Below are 23,061 nucleotides of genomic sequence, written 5' to 3'. Positions count from 1 at the left end.
AACTCTTGTCATCATCCCCCACATAGAATTTTATAGGCACATGAAACAGCAAAATGAACCAGATCACAAGTGGATCACACTAAGATAAAATCGTAAAATAGGCAGCACACTTTCACATATTTGTAAGATAAATCCAAATGATACAACAATGATCCAATAATGATTCCATCATGAGGAGCTGCGTGATAGGCAATGAAGTATTCACACAATGAAGTATTCACAGAGATATTGTGTCATTCAGAGCTGTCTTTAAATGACATTTTACAAATTGTGGAAGGTTTTGAGTTTATGTATAGAACAGAGACAAATTGATCAGGTTCTTATAATAATACTGGATTGCAGTCAAACTTGGGTAAACAGGAACTTCCAGTTCAGCAAATCATGATATTTGTTAACTCATATAAAAACATGCATAAACACCAATATAGGGTGAACTTCTACATATATATACTCTGGAAACCACCTTACAATTCGTGGCATAGGGTATTTTGTGGATCACTATCACTTCCACACTGCCCTGTTCCATTTGTGAATGGTTCATAAGAGGAACAATTGTTGGTGAACTTCTGAGTGAACTTGGATCTCTCTAATTTTATGGTCATAGTCTTTTCTTGAGATATACGTAACAGGGAACAATATATTGGTTGACCCCTCTAGGAACATACATTCTCAGAATTTTAACAGTAAACCACACCTTGATGCAGAACACTTCTCTTGCAGAATCTGCTGAGGAGTTGGGTGTGCATCTCTGTGACACATTCCTGATCTCTATTTCCTCTGCCAGTACTATCTGGCATGGCTCTCGGACTGACAAACAAAATTCAAGTACCTGTTGAACGAGAGTTTTCTGTGCTACCTGCTTTGTGAGTGGACTAGCTTCCTGAGGATTCTTACAATGACTCTCAGTCTGTCATCTGCCATAGTTGCAATTAGTTTTATGCAGTTGTCCCATTTTAAATTGTTCAGTACACATACTCATAGATATTTTATGAATGTGACTGCTCCCAGTTATTGTTCTGCAATAGAGTAGTAATATTAGAATGGGTCTATCTGCCTGTTTATGTGCAATACTTTGTGTTTGTTGATGTCCTGGGTTAACTTCCAATCCCTGCACCAAGCATCAAGCTCTGCAGATCTTCCTGAATTTCGGTGCAGTTTTCTAGCAATGCGACTTCTCCTTATGTAGCAGTATAATCCACAAAAAGCCCCATGAAACTTCCAACATTATCCACTTGGTCATTTATATATATTGTTAAAAGTACTGGTATTGTAACATTCTCTTTGGGTATACTTAAAGTTACTTTTATGTCGGAAGATTTCTCTCCACTGAGAATGACATGCTGTGTTCTTTTTATTAGAAACTCCTCAATCCAATCACACTGCTGGTTTGATATTCCATATGCTCTTATTTTGTTCATTTGGTGATAGTGTGCAACTATACTGAACAAAACCCAGGAACACAATATCAACCTGACCGCCAGTATCTACTGCTGTCACAGATAAACAGCGAGAGCTGGGATTCACACAATCATAATTTTCAAAACCCTTGTTAATCCCCACAGAAGAGATCTCCAGTCTCCAGAAATGTCATAATCATAAAACATGTTTCAAAATGCAACAACAGACTGATGGCAGAGTTATAAATCTACAGTTTTGTGTAGCTGTTTGAAACCCTTCTCGAAAATGGAAATGACCTGTGTTTTTTTCTTTCCAAATACTGAGAACACTTTGCTGCTTTGTGTGGAGGCACCCCTGTCCCATTGGCAGCCTCCTACACATTAAGCACCCTGGGGTTCCAGCTTCCTGTCAAGGGGGGTTGGTCCATTTGCGGTCTCGAGTCCATTGCCACAGCCAGCTGTTCCGATCAGGCCACCTCCACTGACCCCCTCGCCATCATTGCCTCATCCATTGTTGGCAGTGGGTCTAGCCCCATGTCCTCTGCACTAGAACATGCCTGCTGATGATGACACAGAGATGGTGATGGCACACTGTCATCAGGTGCTGCACAGGCCCACCACCCTCGGGCATGCCCACATCTCCACACATTTCGGCCCTACGCTTTGGTGCCCGCCTGGCACATCGTCCCACCCGCACCGTCGGTGACAGCTGCTGCCACTCCAAATACAATGGATGTGTCTCTTGTCGAACCACCGGTGTCTCCTCCATTTTCTGGGTTCCCTCTTCAGTGAGGGAGAAGTCTGCTATATCCTGCTACTAGTCCACGTGAGTGTGAGTGCACTGAGTGTAGTGTTACCACGCATGTGTACTTAAATCAACCACCAACTGTATCAGTGTGGGCTGGCCACTAGAGGCCACCTGTAGGAATTGTGTACACAGCACAGTCTCCACTGCGCTGTCTACTGGTGACTCATGCCTACATATTCACTCTCACTATTTTCTTTCAGTTTTTATCTCTAACATCAGTTGCTCTGTTTGTCACTTATGTTGTACCTTCTGTATGATTCTTTTGTCTTGTGTGGAGTCATTGAGAGATTTATTTCCATTATTGTTCAGAGGTTTGTGAATAAAGCCATATTTGTGTTACTTGGATTGGTTTCACATATTACTATACACACCACCAAAACATAATTAATGTACAGTAATGAAATATATTTGTCTAAGGTGACATATTTAAGTGATTAACACTGCAAGATCACAGGTTAATGTAAGCATAAGATAAACCACTGCAAATGTGAAAAGCTGCTAAATTAATAAGTATTGTAACCACCAGAATGTTGAATGCAAACATGCAAACGTGCATGGATTGTGAGATACAGCTGCTAGATGTCAATTTGTGGGATGGAGTTCCATGACTGTTGCACTTAGTTGGTCAAAATACAGGGATGGTTAATGCTGTTTGTGGATGAGACTGGAGCTATAATCTGATGATGTCCCATATGTGCTTGATTGAAGACAGATCTGGTGATCGAGCAGGCGAGGGCAAAAAGCTCAACACCCTGTAGAGCATGTTTGGTTATAACAGTGGTATGCAGGTGAGTGTTATCCTGCTGGGGAACACCCCCTGTAATGTTGTTCACGAATGGCAGCACAACAGCTCGAATCACCAGACTGATGTACAAATTTGCAGTTAGGGTGCGTGAGATAACCATGAGAGTGCTCCTGCTGTCATACAAAATTGCACCCCAGAGCATAGCTCCAGGTGTAGGTCCAGTTTGTCTAGCATGCAGACTGGTTGGTTGCAGGCCCTCAACTGGCCTCCTTCTAACCAACACATGGCAATCACTAGCACTGAGGCAGAACCGGCTTTCATCAGAAAACACAGCAGACCTCCACCTTGCCCTAATATGAGCTCTCGCTTGACACCAGTGAAGCCGCAAATGGCGGTGGTTTCGGGTCAGTGGAATTTACACTACAGGGCATCAGGTTCAGAGCTGTCCTCAAAGTAACAGATTTGTAACAGTTAGTTGTGTCACTGCGATGCCAACTGCTGCTCAAATTGCTGCTACAGATGCAGTACTGTGCGCCAGAGACATATGCCGAACATGACGGTTTTCCTCCTCGGTGGTGTGACGTGAGTGTCCAGAGCCCGGTCTTCTTGTGACTGTACATTCTCATGACCACCACTGCCAGCAATCGTGTAGAGTGGCTAAATTCCTGCAAGCTCATCTGCAGTAACATAGAAGGAACATCTAGCTTCTCGTAGCCCTATTACGTGACCTTGTCCAAACTCAGTGAGCTGTTGATAATGGCGTCTTTGTTGCCTTAAAGGCATTCCTGATTAACATCAACTCACCACATACAATCTGAAAGGTATCTAATGCTCATGACCATTACAGCATGTATTTAAAGCAAAGTGATTTGCATCCTCATAGTGGCACTACTGGTATCACTCTTATGCAACTGGGATGAGAGTTGAAGAGACACCATCCTTTAGGTGTAGAAACATGCCTACCAACTTTCATTTATGACGTCAAGCTCCAAGCCACTGCTTTGAATACTGCCTCATTTTCGGGATAAAATGTGGGACCCATGTGTATCCCACAGCAACAAATCAATACAAAAATTTGGTAGGTTTATTTTTAAAACAATCCAGACATTTCTACAAAACAATTTTTGAATTTTACTTTGGTTGGTATTCAACAAATGTGACAAGCTTCTTGAACAAAGTCTTCTCATAGTTAACACTCTGCACAAACTGTACCACCCTCATGAATAGAAGGTCAGCTACATCGCACACTTGTGATGTGGGATTATCAAATACCACATCGTGTCTTTTCTCAAACTCTTTAACTGAGGCTGCAGTTTTTCAGTCACCGAAAGAGAATTACAGCATTATTTTAAATTCAGTTGTCCAATTTTTAACTAATGAAAACATAGGAGCAGACTGCTTATAAAACTTCACGAATAGCAAATATATTTCCATTAGCGATAAACTAAGAAAGTACAGCAGCACGGTAATCCAGTCATCTATTTGAATGAAGCACACACAACACAATTATATTAAATAGCCAAATAAATAAGACTATTCAACAGATTAAATTGACACTTACATTACTACACAACATAACAAACACAACACTTCATTTACATCATTGCAAATTCTATACCATACCAATAACTTAATAACTTTTCTTCTAATCTTTGTATTCCTACTCAAGCATATGTTCCTTTTTTTTTCTTTTCTTTTTTTTTTTTTTTTTTTTTTGAGAATATGGAGAAAAATATTGCAGGGGTTATAGCTTTTAGCTACACATAGTAATATCCAAAAGTGAAAAAAAGATTTTGAGATTACTGAACCAAAATATACCTCTCTTGTCCATATTCCGTGCTTCCATCATTTGCTGAATGATATGGAAAACTGGATCAGAGGTTGACGAACTTTTAAAGGGTTGTCGATTGACTTTACTGTCACGAAAAACATTTCGAGTTACTGCATTGAGGGAATGCGTGCTCGACATCTGACGCCGAGAAGGTAAATCTTTCAGCAGTGCTGAAGTTGGTGAAAATTTTATTAGTTGCTCCACTTCTGTCATGTGTGACATGTAGATATTCATGCTCTATAACAAAAGAAATAAAGTTACTTCATATGTTTGCAGACAACCGAATAGCGTGAATAACACACGTCTATTACAAAAAGATTATTTGTTACTACAGAGAAAGAGAATGGAAAGGCGGAGACAAGAAGTATGGGAAAGGGGAGACAATAAGTTATACAGCTGGAGAGGGTTTAGAGGAAAATGGATACAGGTGGGCGATAATTAGGATACATTATTAGTTAGTCAGTTCAGCTACATGCATTAGAAAACTAAAAGACAAACAATTTATCTGAGAAACTGGGATTTGAAGCACTGAAAGAATCTTGGTAGTAGTAAAGCCAGAAAATAGAAATCATTAGTGTCTGTGAACAGAACTAAAAATAGTTACAATATTATTTAGAAGAGGAACAACTACGTCAAGAACTTTATATTGATGGCTTTTGTCAAACAACTGAAATAAATAATATATAACTGTGCAACATTTTTCTTGACTGTACAAGGGAGTTTAATTATTACTTTCCCCTCCCATCCAAAATCTGAGCTTTAGAGATGAAGCTGAAATGCAGTAAATATGTGAACATGTGTGTGCATTTACCCCTACCCTCACCCCTTCCCCTCACTCACTTTCCCTCCCCTTCCACTCACACACAAAGCAACAACAACTGTCGCCATACCAAAAAAACCTTCTTAAAGATAAGAGGAACTGATAAATAAAATACATAATATATGTTCCTAATTAAAACAATGCAAAAAAGCTCCAGGACATGAAATTCACAAAGTATCTGCACATGCATCTGAGAGGTGCAGGCTACTACATGATTCATGACTCCTTAAAACTACTACTATTGCCCTAGAGTTCAAGGATAATGTTGTTTGTGCCATACCAAGTGACACTGCACACTGGTTCTCACTCACAGTCTCTTCTGTATGCCAGTATAACCAACAAAATTGAGTTTTATTGCATCATACTACATCATTCTGTCATGGACATCTGTATCTAAGCTGCAACATGAGTCATCTGTAATAATTTTGAAACTGAGATCTTATCACCATGAAGGAAAACAGCAGTCCAAGAAAATACCAAAGATAGTTTATATCTGTCTTAGATTGCAAAAGTAGTACACGATTTCTAGTTTCAAGACAATATGACCATCTTCTACTGGTATGTAAGCCATTCTCAAGATACTGGCAGTATTATTCACCTGTCCAATGTGGGACATTGTGTGAGGTTGCACCTTATATGTAAGAAATAATGTGGTCATATTATTTACTAGCAGTCCTGTCAATGCCTTGCAACTGCTAAATATGTACAGGGATTGTATATACAACCTAAAATGCTTCCCCATCTCTCTCACAGACCATCTCCTCCTCCCCCCTCTCTTCACCCATCTCCTCCTCCTCCTCCCCCTCCCTCTGTGCATCACATACTCACTCCTCCTCTACCCATCCCCCCCCCCCCCATTTCCTCCTCACCCCTCTCACAGCTGTGTGAACGATATTTGCTAAAAATTATACATAAAGAGAAAGAATACACATGGGAGAAACAATTTGTCTAATGGTTTTCATTCCCTGCTATCACAGTTAAAAATAATTGTTAAAAAGAAAACAGAACCACACACACACACACACACACACACACACACATTGTCCATATGGATGTTTATTAGAGCATAATGTAAAAATTTAAAGTAAATTGGTGGTGTACCTTTCAATATTTTTGGTAAGAACACTAAATAACAACTTCTCTTTATATAGTATTATGAATATAGATTACCTCTACACCGTGAACTCTTTCAATTTATCATACACTGTAGATTAAATGAAAAATGCTGGTGACATGCCAGAAACAGCATTTGCACAACCTGAAGACGATCATCATTGACTGTAACCACAAGCAATAAACTTGGGAATAAAAACAACGGAATAAAAAACTTTTCCTCTGCAGTAGTTAACAAAGATGCCTGATAACTGTTTCCTACAGTACACTTACGTGTTTGGATATGGAGCCAAGATAGATACAAAACCACAGCCACCAATGGTAGTAAAAGTAAATATGCCAACTAGCTACACAGATTACGAAGAGATTGAAAGACTGTTTGTTAAGAAACAAGGGATTTTTAAGTTTTAAGTGAGATAATAATTTAATTGTGATGGGGGGACTGGAATTCCATAGCAGGAAAAGACAGAAGGAGATACAGAAAGTAATAAAATGGGAAGCTATCTAGTAGCTTTCAGCACAGAAAACAAATTAATCATTGCTAAAATTAGCTTTAAGAAACATGAAAAAAGGTTGCATACGTGGAAAAGATCTGGAGCTGCTGGAAGGTTTCAGATAGATAGTATAATAGTAATACAGAGTCATAGTACCAGATTTTAAATGTTTCCAGGAACAGTTGAGGACCCTGACTATTATTGGTTATGAACTGCAGAAAGGAAATTAAGGTGAAAGAACTGAAGGTTGTTGGAGGTTTCAAAGGGAGTATCAAGTAACTACTAATGATATAGGTGAAATAATTACAGTAGAAACTGAAAAGATAACTTTGAGAGATGAAACAGTGAAGCCAGTGGGGGTAAAAGTACGCAAAACGTCAGACCCAGTGAAAATAATTTGATATCACATAAGATACCATTTTTAATTAATAAATGGAGAAAATATAAAAATGCAGCAAATAAAGCAGGTAAAAGGGCACATCTACAATTTAAAAATCAAATTAGTTGAAAGTGCAAAATAGTAAAGTAGTGTTATGGCACAGAAGAGTAAGGGGCAGAAATTGGAAAAAAATTATTAAAACTAATTCGCACTGCCACAAGCAAAATCAAGTCATGCCAGAGACAGAGGGGAAAGCAGGAAGTGTGCTAGTATGTTGCCAGAGGATTACCTCATTGACGCACTATGGCACTGTCTGTTAAGTGAGGATACACATTCAGCAGATAGAAGACTGCGACAGAAAACCAAAGGAAGTGAGACAAGTATATTTGTTAGCTCGTAAGAGCTCTATATCTTTCCCAAGAGCACTTGACAGGGTGCTGACATAGCAGTTAACAGCCTGTTAAGCGAATATAGCAGAAGAAGGAGGACATATGTGGTCATTACGAACCGAGCCTCACACCATAGCCTCACACTATCTCCCTTTAAATACCCCAGCTCTCATCATAAGCTGATCATTGGGACTGAAGGCATTCACAGTAGTAGCACTTGATTCCATGATTATATTACTGTGATGAATCTATGTCCTCCAGCAACTTGGCATTTTGGGGTCCACATATCTGTTCAACACTCAGGTACCTCTGGGTGCTGAAACCTACCAGGGCTAACTGACCACACGACTACAGAGACCAGGTACATCGCAGATAGGTCATCAAGAGACATCACAGAATTTGGAGTGGGACTGAGGACACTCCAGAAGCCAAAAAGAGACCACTTCACTCTGGGCAAAGGCTGTGTGTGGTTGTCGGCAACCTGCCATGACACCATAGTCATTAAAGCTCACCTCGTCAGGCAACCGTGAAGCTGATTGGATAGATGTCAGCTAGAATCCAACAAATAGCTGAATGAGCAACAGCCAAGGCTGATGCAGAAGAATGACAACTTGTAAATGTTGAGAATAAATGACTGAATTCTAATAATATTTTACTAGCATTATTGATGCTTCACAGGTTCACAACAGGTATCCTGATGTCACACAGAGGTGTGTCTACTGGGCCCTCTGCAGCAATAATAGCTAGAGAAGAAATGCAGAGCTGTAGAAGCATACATTACTATTATGAAGATAGATGCTATAGGAAAGCCCAAAGTATCACTGTAAGATCTTTAGAAATTTCACCCACAGATGAGATTATTAAAATTGTAGTGATCAACTGCCAAAGCATTCGCAACAAAGTGCCATGGTTTGAAGCACACCTAAAAATCAGTCGAGTACATATAACACTAAGTACAGGAAGTTGGTTAATACCTGAAATATATAGTAGGGGTTTTGTGGGGTAAGTTTATGGTTTTATTGAAAGGCTAGGCCAATGGGAAATGGGGGTGATGCATTTGTCACATTATACAAGGAGCTGAAATCCACCGAGATAAAAATTCAACCTGCATGCAAGGCTGTTTGGGCGAGGGTCAGTTTTAAAGGTAGGATCTAACTTGTAATTGGATTTTGTTACTGCCCACAAGACTAACCACAAGATGTAACTGACAATTTTTCAGGAAACAGCAGTTTGTTAGTATTTATTTTCTCTGATTGTACTATCATTAGAGGAGAAATTAATCATCCAACAAATGGGTGTGTTAATTGCAGTTTTGTAAGTGGTAGGTGTGGAAAGACATCCTGTGAAACAATAATAAATGCCCTCTCTGAAATATACCAAGAACACTATGACCACCACCCTCTGTGGGACTGAATGCAAACTGTTGATGCTGCAGGCACATGACACAGTTAGTAAAATATATAAGTGGAATAGAGATGAATGGGGAATTAATCTGCCGATGATACTGACTGCAAATGTGGAAATCCACTGGCAGATTGTTATAGCCTGGTGCCTGGGAAGTAGTATATCGGAAATGGTGAATCTGGTTAGCTGTTCCCATGAGCGCCTATGGAAAGTGGTTGAAGGATGGTGAAACCACAAGTAGGTGACAAGATGTTGGATGTCCATGCCTGTCAAGAAACTTGATTCTCATGTAGGTATGTCAAATATGTGTGTGTCAAGTATTTGACACATCTACTTGGGAAGTGGTGTGATGGATGTTTCACAGTTTCCAACTTCTGGCTGAGTTTATAGAGGAGGTTTGGTAATGATTTTGGCACCCACATCACGATATTTTATGGGCCACATGGTTACTTTGCAAGGTTGCATTAAGGATCACGTGACCATTTTGGCTGATCAGGTCCATCCCATGATATTACATTTGTTCTCCATGAGGATGCTCTGTTTCCACACAACAGTGCTCCTGTTTACACAGCTCAGCATTGCCCAGCACTGGTTTTGTGAGCAGAAGGATGAATTGTCACATTTCTCTTTGCCACAACAGTCACCAGATTTCAATATTATTAAACCTTTGTCATTTACTTTCGTGAGAAGGGCACAAGATTGCTATCAACCTTCATCATTATTAGCTGAACTTGCCACTATTTTGCAGGAATAATGGTATAAGAATCCATTTGAAACTATACAGGACTCGTATTTACCCATTCTGAGATGATGGGAAGCTGTTTTGAACACCAAAAGGTTTCCCACACTGTTTTAGGTATGGTAATGTGTTGAGTTTTTGGTGCTTCCATATTTTTGTCCACCCCATGAACAACATGAAGAGCAAGAATGCCAGGAAACTTTCCTAGGGCACAACTGAAGTTACTTCTAGATCTGTTAATGACTCCCCATCCCAGATAACATGCTGTATCCTCCCTAACAAGAAATCCTTAATCAAATCACAAATTTCCCTTGATACCCTATACAATTGTAACTTTGATAATAAACATAGGTGTGGTACTACTCTGTAGGAATAAACATGGATTACGGAAACAGCGATCGTGTGAGACCCAATTCGCTTTATTTGTTCATGAGACACAGAAAATATTAGATACAGGCTCCCAGGTAGATGCTATTTTCCTTGACTTCCGGAAGGCATTCGATACAGTTCCGCACTGTCGCCTGATAAACAAAGTAAGAGCCTACAGAATATCAGACCAGCTGTGTGGCTGGATTGAAGAGTTTTTAGCAAACAGAACACAGCATGTTGTTCTCAATGGAGAGACTTCTACAGACGTTAAAGTAACCTCTGGCGTGCCACAGGGGAGTGTTATGGGACCATTGCTTTTGACAATATATATAAATGACCTAGTAGATGGTGTCGAAAGTTCCATGTGGCTTTTCGCGGATGATGCTGTAGTATACAGAGAAGTTGCAGCATTAGAACATTGTAGCAAAATGCAGAAAGATCTGCAGTGGATAAGCACTTGGTGCAGGGAGTGACAACTGACCCTTAACATAGACAAATGTAATGTATCACGAACACATAGAAAGAAGGATCCTTTATTGTATGATTATATGATAGCGGAACAAACACTGGTAGCAGTTACTTCTGTAAAATATCTGGGAGTATGCGTGCGGAACAATTTTAAGTGGAATGATCATATAAAATTAATTGTTGGTAAGGCAACTACCAGGTTGAGATTCATTGGGAGAGTCCTTAGAAAATGTAGTCCATCAACAAAGGAGGTGGCTTACAAAACACTCGTTCGACCTATACATGAGTATTGCTCATCAGTGTGGGATCCGTACCAGATCAGGTTGACGGAGGAGATAGAGAAGATCCAAAGAAGAGCGGAGCGTTTCGTCACAGGATTATTTGGTAAGCATGGTAGCATTATGGAGATGTTTAGCAAACTCAAGTGGCAGACTCTCCAAGATAGGTTCTCTGCATTGTGGTGTAGCTTGCTGTCCAGGTTTCGAGAGGGTGCATTTCCGGATGAGGTATCGAATATATTGCTTCCCCCTACTTATACCTCCCGAGGAGATCACGAATGTAAAATTAGAGAGATTCGAGTGCGCACGGAGGCTTTCCGGCAGTCATTCTTCCCGCAAACCATACGCGACTGGAACAGAAAAGGGAGGTAATTACAGTGGCACGTAAAGTGCCCTCCGCCACACACTGTTGGGTGGCTTGTGGAGTATAAATGTAGATGTAGATGTACTGAGCCAAATGATTTTCAGGAAGCAAGCAATACTGCATCTACCTGACTGCCCCAGTCCATGGCTTTCTGGATGTCATAAGAGAAAAATGTGAGTTAGGTTTCACATGATCGATGTTTTTGGAACCCTTCCCAGTTGGCATGGAGGAGGTCATTCTGTTTGGGACACCTCATTGTGTTTGAGCTCAGAATATATAGTGAGATTCTGCAACAAATGAATGTCTATGATATATGGTAGTTTTGTGGACCACTTTTACTACTCTACTTGTGGATGGGTGTGAATTGTGATTTCTTCCAACTACTGGCCACAGTTTTTTGTTCAAGCGATCTACCATAGATTATAGTTAAACGATGGGCTAATGCAGCAAGAAATTTGGTTAGAATATGACAGGGATTCCATCGGGCTCTAAAGCTTTGTTCAATTTTACCCATATCAGCTGTTTCTCGACATCACTAATACCAATTTTAGATCCCTCTTCTTTGAAGTGATGCAAAAGTTAAACTCGGGATTTTTCTTTCTAAAGAAACATTTGAAAACCGAGTTCAGCATTTCTGCATTTGATAGACTACTCTTAATCTCAGTTCCTGTCTTGTCCATGAGAGCCTGGACACTAACTTTGGTACCACTAACAGCCTTTATATGTGAACAGAATTTCTCCTATGAAGCAGATGGTCAGACTCTTTAGGCTCACCAGTGTAGAATGGCATTAAAGGGTCAGTCTCTCAGTAGTTACATGCCAGACTAAGGATCCAAAAGTCTGGGTTTTTATGTTAATCCATCCTAAAAATTTCATCTGTCATTTGTAACTTCTTTTACCTTTCACAGCCATTGTTTTACAATTCAGAGTTCATGTTATACTGTGGATCCTTATTTAACTGACTGGATACGTCAGTTCAATGATCAAAGAGAAGCAAGGACATACCACCTCCAATAGCAACATTCCTAGTAACACACTGTGGTGTCCATATGCATCCACAAGTGGGGGCAATGGAGGGCATTTGTCCTCTCCTGGAACCTGGAGTATGGACTTTACATTTGTTACCGAGTTATCACTCACTTCTAGAAATAATTGTCTGTGTACCTGCTAAACCAGTGGGACAAGAAGTCCTCGGGCTTTAGCAGAGACTGTAGAACCTAGGTTTGCTTGTCTGTCAGGCTTTCCAGAAGAAATTTGCCATTACTTGGTGCGATGTTACTTTCAGTGTTGTCTCACAGTCAAGATTGTTGTGAACATTTACAGAACAGTGTTGAAATAGTCTCCAATATTTTCTCCGTGACTCCATCACATAGCACTTATCTAGCTGTGACTAAGGACTGGTCTGACAGCAGACTGCAGTTATAAGAGTTGATGGATAAGAAAGGGAAGCAGCAGTTGATAAGGGAGTGAGTTGTAGCCTATCCCCCATGTTATTCAATGTGAACAGTGAGCAAGCATTAAAGAAAACCAAGGAGACTTATAGAAAAGAAATTCAAGTTGAGGGAGAGGAAATAAAAACTTTTAAATCTCCCAATGACACTGTAATTTTGTCAGAGACAGCAAAGGATTTCAAAGATCAGCTGAATGGAAAGGACTACGTATTGAAATGAAGCTATAGGATGAACACAAATAAAAGTAAAACAAGGGTAGTGGAGAGTAGCTGAATTTCATCAAGTGTCACTGAGGAAACTGAATTAAGAAATGAGACACTTTAAGCAACAGACCAGTTTTGCCATTTGGGGAGCAAAATGCAGACAATGGCAGAAAGAGAGAGAGGATAAATTGCAGACTGACAACAGCAAGAAAAGCTTTTCTGATAATATCTTTCTGGGTTGTCGCTTTATATGCAAGTGAAATAAGGACAATAAGTGGTACAGACAAGAAGCGACAAGAAGTGTTTGAAATGTGCTGCTATAGAAAAATGCTTAAGATTAGGTACGTAGCTCAGATAAGTACTGAATCGAATTGGGCAGAAAATAAATTTATGGAACAGCTTGACGACAAGAGTGATAAGTCGAGAGCACATATCCCAAGACATTGGGAAATTGATAATTTGGTAATGGGCATAAGTGTGGGGGAAGAGGAAGACCAAGGCTTGAGTACAGTAAATTTGAAGGTTGCAGTAGTCATGCAGATGTGAGGAAACTTATACAGGATACTCTACCATGGAGATCTGCAATAAACAAGTTTTTATTATGAGACTTTTCAAGATGTGTAAGTTACATGCACAAAACAAGAATGGATGGAAAGGAGATGGAAATTTAATGGTCTATCAACAAGGTCATCTGAGGTGGAGAATAAACTTGGATAGGGTACGGACGGTAAGAAAACATAGTATGTCCTATTCATTGGAACCATTCACTCTGATCGATGTAGAGGAATGTGCTTTAATCCGTTAACAGACAAAATAGTTTAGTCTGTGGGATGCAAGAATAGTAGTGTACTAGGCAATATTACCTAGGAAATGTGTCACAAACAGAATATCAGTATAGCATCCCATTGCTATGTTTAAAAATATGGGCCACTCAAGTATGCAGTCAGCAATGATGTTAGTGTAAGTAATGAAGGATAACAATGTTCATGAGAAGCTTGTAATGATTCATGTGGATCTGTGACTGCCCATAAGTTTCAATTTTGGAAAAAAATGTATTACACAGCATCCAAAAATAGTGTACAATCTGTGAAGCTAATAATGCATTTACATATGAATCAATGAGTAAATATGATATGTGCAAGAAAATTTTGAAGTTATGAGGCTGGTACATGCTAGAACTGCTAATTATACAGCTTCTGTTTTTACAATAGTTTCTTTAGAATGGCGTGGAAAACACTAGTATAGCAAAAAGTTTCCATTTGAAGACTGTACAGTCCAGAATTAGTATGCCAATCAGGCAAAATCTCTGTGAGGATTGAAGCAATCATCACACTGACATTCCCATTTGGTAAAACACTGTGTCCTGCCGCATAAAGAAGTCTGTAACTGTCTGCTGCACATCTCCATCAGGCAGGAATCTTTGACCCTTCAAGGCATTTTTTAAGGGACCAATGGTGTGATAGTAGCATGGGAAGAGATCAAGACTACAGGATAGGTGCTCAAGTGTCTCCCACTTGAGCTGACATAATTTCTGCCTTACAACATTTGTGATATGGGGACATGCGTTATCATGAAGTAGCAGCACCTCTTGTTGCAACTGGTTTTCAACAGACATTGCCCAATACACATTCTTCATTCTCCAATAGATGTCTACAACTGTTTGTCCTTCAACAGCCAAGAAAAGAATAACAGACGTTGGCACCGTTTGAATGCATTTGGTAACAACGTCACCATAGTTCACATTTCTGCATTTACCGCACGCATTTTGGAAAGACATGACTACCACACTAATCCATTGCCTACATGCCACTGCTTGTACACCAGCATTGCAGTTGCATTATGCTGCACATATGCTGCAGCAACGTTCCCAAATGGAAACTTTTTTAATGCTCTTTGTACACAGTTGTCAGGAACGGTTTGAAAAGCTTGTAAGAGTTTTGCACGATATGTCATGCTGAGCAATAACTGCCAAGGCAAAAATTTGATATGTTGCATCATTTCCAAGTTAATTAGCATATTGAAGTTAGCCAATTAAGGCCATTGTGAGAGCAAATTCAAGGGACCCACCAAAGACAGTGTTGCCAAACATGTTCTTTGTTCAGTTTCCTAAAACTGAAAATGACAGTGATACAAAAATTGGACATGTGAAGGTAGTAAGGATCAAACCCGAGCCAAAGGCTGAGCAGTCCCATGTGCTATCATCTATGCTATGAGAACAACTGGTACTAACTGTATCTTGTGGCCTCCTAAATTTGCGTGCATAGCATCCTGATTGGCTAACTTCAATGCTAATTAACTCAGAAATGGCACAACATATTGAATTTTTTTCTTAACAATCATTTCTCAGCAGAACCTACCATGCAACATCCTTTTAGCTTCCCAGACTGTTTCTGATTACCCTGTAAATTCAAGATCTGTTCTTAGGTTTCTGAAGCACAATACCTTATCATTAAAAGTTGTGTTTTATGCTTGACCTCTGTTAAACCTCAACATATTATCGACTTGCAGGCATCAAAAATTTTAGTGTGGTCAACTGTCTTAACAAATAATTCTGCGAAATGAATGGCCTCTCTCCCTTTAGTCATCCCAGTAACTAGAGAACTTACTATGCAAATGACTATTAGTATCAGAACTGGAAATGAAGTCACAACTCAGATTATCTCCTGCAGGATAGAATAATATATATTCACTAAATAGCAGGTTATTAAAACTGAAATCACTGTTCTGAAAATGTAATGAACACAGAACTTATTAGTAATTCTTGAAACTATAGTTGTATGACGTGCACTCTACTCTTAACAACTTGGTATTGACAGTAACTTTGGTAAAGTTGAATAGATTTATGCCATAAAAACAAGGCAACTTGTAGAGTTTTACAATGAATTAACAAGCTGGTAAATCTCAGATCTGGGAATTAAGCTTGTCCTCCAGAGGCACTGCCACAAATATCTTCAGAATTTGGGTTGAATCTGACAGGGAGCCACAACACAGCGATAAGAAAATAATTTTGACTTTACCAAACACCTAAGCTCACACTACTGTTAATAACTAATGAAAACCACCTCAGCTGTATTTTTACACAGTGATAAGAAACATACAGGGATGGCAATAATCATAGAATAAAGGTGGAATTTAAGAACTATCATTATGATTACAAAGACCTACTGTTAGAAACTAGAAGTAAATACATAGCAATGATGTTAAGAAATTCCAGCAAACTGCCACAGCTCTTTTAGAAATTGTAAGGACAAATCAGCCAGTGATTTTACCATCGACTATAAGGGGAGTATCATCAAATGCAAAGTCAGATTGCAAATGCTTTTATAAGTACTTTTCTTCTGTTGGAAAATCCATCAATGACCACTTCAATAATCTCCATTTAAGATATAAGGACATTACAGCTAAACAAGGTATATACTCAGCTTAAGCTAACAGCAAGGAGATAAAATACATGGCAAGATCACTTAGTGACATTAAAAAGGTGGCAAGCAACATTTCTGATGCAATGGCCACAGCAGTAAATCATATTGTTGCATCACATAGTTTCTCAAACAATCTAACAATGGCACAAGCAACCCCAATTTAGAAGAAAGGGGATAGATCTAAAACTGAAAACTACTGACCCCTCTCCATCTTACATGAATTTTCTAAGGTAACTGAGAAAGTTATTTACATGAGAATACTGAAACCTAAACACACTTCTAACACTGGAGAAAAAAAACCCGTAAGAATTATTTCTGGTGCCAAACCAAGAGAATCATGTCGGATACTGTTCCCAAAGTTAGGTGAGCATACCATTACAGTTGTATACATATTAAAAGTAATATTTCTTATGAAAACAATAAATCCAAACTGACCTACACCAGCATAATACCACACAAAGATTAAGAAACCATGTAAATAGCCACAGAACAGCTATGAATTTCATGCTGGGCTCCAGCTAGTGTATGCCCTACCTGAAAATCTCACAGCCTTTCTAAACAGAATTTTAATTGAAAATCCATTTATTCCTTATATGAGTTCCTTATCTTTATGAAAAATGCTTTGTAAGTATGTCAGGCTCACAGTTGTATGTAATTCATAATTAATCTAATGATAACAAAATCTGTACTCTGTTTCTAATATGTTAAAAAATGCAAACTGTATTAAAATGTTTTTTTTTTTTTTTAAACACAGAACTTCAGTTTATAAACTGTAAACTGATATATTCATAAGAATAATCTGTACAATGTCCTGAAAACAGTTTTATTTCTACAGACTGCATCTGATTATTTGATGTTGCACAAATATTACTGTTATTATTATTATTATTATTACTGTCATTATTTATTATTATTATTATTATTATTATTATTATTATTATTATACTATTCTGAACTGTGTGTTATGACTGGTGAGGCTAAACAATTAATTTTTCACATAACCTTCTAATATTTTGTTTTTGTGTCATATTGGAAACTGAAACCTTTCATAGAGGTTGAATATCTGAAAATTCCTTAAAAAGCTTAATGAAATTTGAAAACCAAAATTATATTTTCAAAATAATTTGTATTGTCACATAATTTTTAAAAATCTGCTCCAGTTTTTCCTTTATGATGTTCAGTTCTTCTGTCAGTATTTACATGTTGAATTTTCAATGTGAGTGTACTGAGATTCATATTGACTTTATATCAAAATATTGTGTATACCTCAACACTCTTTTTTAAAAATTGTCTGTGTCAATGAAATGTCATTAATTTGTTCTTTGCACATTCACTGCAAGCTTGTTATTTTTAAGTTTAACTTTTATTCACACTATTTGGAATTTTCATACAAAATTTGTTATTAACCTATGGCTTCCCATTTTTTATATTCATTCCATGTCATTTGAACAATCTTGCATAATTTCCCTTGTCATTTTTGATAGTTGGCTGATTAGTGAGCTGACCAAAGGCAAGTTCATGTATGTCAGAAAACACTCAGGTTATTGGTGACAGTATGGATCACCTATTATTATTATTATTATTATTATTATCATTACTACAAGCATTTTGGAGGTTTAACTGTCACAGTTCATAAATTAGATAGTGATTACTTAGACTGCCTACTGTAGTAGGTTCCAGTTGTATGGTGTCAACTAATATTATCAAAAAAAAAGAGAAAAATAACAAGCCTGAATATATTTTAGGTCGTACCTGAGGATGAAGACCTGTATGCCGTTTTCGAGCAACTTCCTGGTTGTGAAACAGTCCAAGTTTTTGTGCTGTCAGGCACGTGAGCAGGCCTGAACGTGCACTTAGCCACTGTCCCAAGAGATGAACCTGTTTATTCAAATTTTCCACTCTATCTTTTGACCAGTTATATGTGTACACAATCATCTGAAAATAAATATCTTCTTTGAAATAACATTTATGCTTTTGGTACTGATCAAAAAAAGTTAATAATCATACAGTTAATATAGCTATGTTTCAATGTAAGCGAGGTCATCAGCACCCATAAAAGTGAGGTTATGAGTTGTGAGAAGCATGCAACACAATGTAAATTAGAAAATGTAATCCGTAGGCACTCTCTATTGAGCTCATACAGAAGAATATGTCAGAAATGTTTCGATTTCTCCAATAGGCATTCCATTTTCTAGCAACCACAGCTCCACTGATTATCTCCAAATGACAAAACTGAAGCAACGACAATGAACTATAAATAAAAAATTACAATCGATAAATAAACCCATAGCAACTGGAATACCAACATGGAAAAGAAAAATGCTACGAACTTATGTGCCAACCCAGCACATTATTGTGAATGCAGATAAAAGTTCATTTTACATTTTTATTTGAGCACTTTGCTATATCTATGTGTTTCAACTGTGGCATCAATAGCTCGAGCTCATTGCTGCGACAGAGTTCATCAACTGCCACAAGGCAGCATAAGGATGCTATCACATGGGTAGAACCATTTAGTCATATGGCTAACAATACTTGACATCTAGTGCAGCACGATCACTTCAGACCATTGTATTGTATTGTATTGTATTGTATTGTATGGAACTGGGGACCTAGAAATGACAGAGAGGCTTTCTCCCTGCTGTAACCCACAGTGGTACACAACCCCACAATAGGCTACAGCAGTCCACTCACCCCACCGCCGCCCCACACCGAACCCAGGGTTATTGTGCAGTTCAGTCCCCAGTGGACCCCCCAGGAATGTCTCACACCAGATGAGTGTAAACTCAATATTTACTTGGTAGAGTAATTATGGCGTATGTGTACGTGGAGAGAGTGTTTGCGCAGCACTGACAGACATAGTGTAACTGAGGCTGAATAAGGGGAAACAGCCCGCATTCACTGAGGCAGATGGAAAACCACCTGAAAAACCATCCACAGACTGGCCGGCACACCGGACGTCGACACTAATCTGCCGGGCAGATTCGTGGGGGGGACCGGCATGCCCTGCCACCCGGAAAGCAGTGCGTTAGACAGCACGGCTAACTGGGCGGGCCACTTCAGACCATACTTGTTCTTGCTGATGACTATTGGTGACACCATGCACCATTCTACCTGGCTGTGATTTAAGACTCTCTTGAGGTGATCTATTGGATATGATGGTTGTCAGGACTATCAATTTTTTTGGAGGATTTTTATGCTGGCTATCTGTTACATTTATAACATCAGAGCACAGACTTCTTTTTTAACAATTGTATTGACCAACTAGGATCATGTTAACAACTTTAGTTCCTCTTCTTCCTTTGTTGTTGTTTCCTATGTTTCCAGTATTCCCTCATTTTATCCCCATAAAGTCTCTTCCTTTCTTCTGTTCATGTTGCTCCTGACTTTTTTTATTTCTTCTGCTTTGAAAGCGTTGCAAATTTAGTATTTTAATTTTAAAATTGTTTCTTTCTGCTATTTCTGATTCTTTGATGTTGTTTTTTTTCTAAATCTTTCCTTACTTCTGTAATCCATGCTATTGTCGATTTCTTCTTCCAGAAATATAGGAGTATTTGTTTTGCTAGTCTATTTCGATCCATTCAGAAGAGGCATCCAAAAAAGGTTAATCTTTGTTTGGCCATTACTTCAGATGTTTTCTCTATATTTTTGTAGATCTCCTCATTACTTCTTATTTTCCAACCATCTGCAGTTTTTATTGCACCCATTATTTTACTAATAATCCTTCTTTTCAGTACCTCTAGTATGTCCATCTTATAGTTCATCGTTAGGCATTCAGATCCATATAAACATTCTGGTAGTGACACTGTGGTGTAGTGTTTTAGTTTTGTTTTTCTAGATATACATTGTTGTTGTTGTTGTTGTTGTTGTGGTCTTCAGTCCAGAGACTGGTTTGATGCAGCTCTCCATGCTACTCTATCCTGTGCAAGCTTCTTCATCTCCCAGTACCTACTGAAACCTACATCCTTCTGAATCTGTTTAGTGTATACATCTCTTGGTCTCCCTCTACGATTTTTACCCTCTGTGCTGCCCTTCAATACCAAAGTGGTGATGCCTTGATGCCTCAGAATATGTCCTACCGATCGATCCTTTCTTCCAGTCAAGTTGTGCCACAAATTTCTCTTCTCCCCAATTCTATTCAGTACCTCCTCATTAGTTATGTGATCCACCCATCTAATCTTCAGCATCCTTCTGTAGCACCACATTGCAAAAGCTTCTATTCTCTTCTTGTCTAAACTATTTATCATCCACGTTTCACTTCCATACATGGCTACACTCCATAAAAATACTTTCAGAAACGACTTCCTGACACTTAAATCTATACTCGATTTTAACAAATTTCTCTTCTTCAGAAACACTTTACTTGCTATTGCCAGTCTACATTTCATATCCTCTCTACTTTGACCATCATCAGTTATTTTTCTCCCCAAATAGCAAAACTCATTTACCACTTTCAGCGTCTCATTTCCTAATCTAATACCCTCAGCATCACCCGATTTAATTCGACTACATTCCATTATCCTTGTTTTGCTTTTGTTGATGTTCATCTTATATCCTCCTTTCAAGACACTGTCCATTCCGTTCAACTGCTCTTCCAAGTCCATTGCTGTCTCTGACAGAAATACAATGTTATTTGCGAACCTCAAAGTTTTAATTCCTACTCTGAATTATCCTTTTGTTTCCTTCACTGCTTGCTCAATATACAGATTGAATAACATCGGGGATAGGCTACAACCCTGACTCACTCCCTTCCCAACCACTGTTTCCCTTTCATTTCCCTCGACTCTTATAACTGCCAACTGGTTTCTGTACAAATTGGGGGAAAGAAATTTTACCCCTGCCATCTTCAGAATTTGAAAGAGAGTATTCCAGCCAACATTCTCAAAAGCTTTCTCTAAGTCTACAAATGTTAGAAATGTAGGTTTGCCTGTCCTTAATCTTTTTTCTGAAATAAGTCATAAGATCAGTATTGTCTCACGTGTTCCAACATTTCTACGGAATCCAAACTGATCTTCCCTGAGGTCGGCTTCTACCAGTTTTTCCATTTATCTGTAAAGAATTCGGGTTAGTATTTTGCAGCTGTGACTTAGTAAACTGATAGATCGGTAATTTTCACATCTGTCAACACCTGCTTTCTTTGGGATTGGAATTATTATATTCTTCTTGAAGTCTGAGGGTATTTCGCCTGTCTCATACATCTTGCTCACCAGATGGTAGAGTTTTGTCAGGACTGGCACTCCCAAGCCCGTCAGTAGTTCTAATGGAATGTTGTCTACTCTCAGGGCCTTGTTTGGACTCAGGTCTTTCAGTGCTCTGTCAAACTCTTCATGCAGTATCATATCTCCCATTTCATCTTCATCTACATCCTCTTCCATTTCCATAATATTGTCCTCATGTACATCGCCCTTGTATAGACCCTCTATATACTCCTTCCACCTTTCTGCTTCCCATTATTTGCTTACAGCTGGGTTTCCATCTGAGCTCTTGATATGCATACAAGTGGCTCTCTTTTCTCCAAAGATCTCTTTAATTTTCCTGTTTGCAGTATCTATCTTACCCCTAGTGAGATAAGCCTCTACATCGTTACATTTGTCCTCTAGCCATCCCTGCTTAGCCATTTTGCACTTCCTGTCGATCTCATTTTTGAGACGTTTGTATTCCTTTTTGCCTGCTTCATTTACTGCATTTTTGTATTTTCTCCTTTCATCAATTAAATTCAGTATCTCTTCTGTTACCCAAGGATTTCTATTATCACTCGTCTTTTTACCTACTTGATCCTCTGCTGCCTTCACTATTTCATCTCTCAAAGCTACCCATTCTTCTTCTTCTTCTGTATTTCTTTCCCCCATTCTTCTCAATCGTTCCCTAACGCTCTCCCTGAAACTCTCTACAACTTCTGGTTCTGTCAGTTGATCCAGGTCCCATCTCCTTAAACTCCCACCTGTTTGCTGTTTCTTTAGTTTTAGTCTACAGTTCATAACTGATAGATTGTGGTCAGAGTCCACATCTGCCCCTGGAAATGTCTTACAATTTAAAACCTGGTTCCTAAATCTCTGTCTTACCATTATATGATCTATCTGATACCTTCTAGTATCTCCAGGATTCTTCCATCTATACAACCTTCTTTTATGATTCTTGAACAAAGTGTTAGCTATGATTAAGTTATGCTCTGCGCAAAATTCTACCAGTGGCTTCCTCTTTCATTCCTTACCCCCATTCCATATTCACCTACTACATTTCCTTCTCTTCCTTTTTCTACTATCGAATTCCAGTCACTCATGACTATTAAATTTGCGTCTCCCTTCACTATCTGAATAATTTCTTTTATCTCATCATAAATTTCATCACTCTCTTCATCATCTGCGGAGCTAGTCGGCATATAAACTT

At 38.7% G+C, this 23,061-nt stretch overlaps 1 protein-coding gene across 1 annotated transcript in view; it reads right to left on the bottom strand.

Annotated features, from left to right (window-relative positions):
• The window catches only part of LOC124555989 (KICSTOR complex protein SZT2-like), a 332,080-nt gene that overhangs the window by 70,260 nt on the left and 238,759 nt on the right, over window positions 1-23,061 (bottom strand). Inside the window, exons 29-30 of the mRNA XM_047130034.1 lie at window positions 18,427-18,609; window positions 4,769-5,018 (exon numbers count right to left, since the gene is read on the bottom strand). Coding sequence (XP_046985990.1) covers window positions 4,769-5,018; window positions 18,427-18,609 — 433 coding nt within the window. The remainder of the gene's footprint in view (window positions 1-4,768; window positions 5,019-18,426; window positions 18,610-23,061) is intronic.

This window comes from Schistocerca americana, chromosome X (assembly GCF_021461395.2).
Source record: "Schistocerca americana isolate TAMUIC-IGC-003095 chromosome X, iqSchAmer2.1, whole genome shotgun sequence".
In the NCBI taxonomy this organism is placed as follows: Eukaryota; Metazoa; Arthropoda; class Insecta; order Orthoptera; family Acrididae; genus Schistocerca; species Schistocerca americana.
Note: the sequence above shows the minus strand (reverse complement) of the source record. Positions and strands in the feature narration are given on the sequence as shown.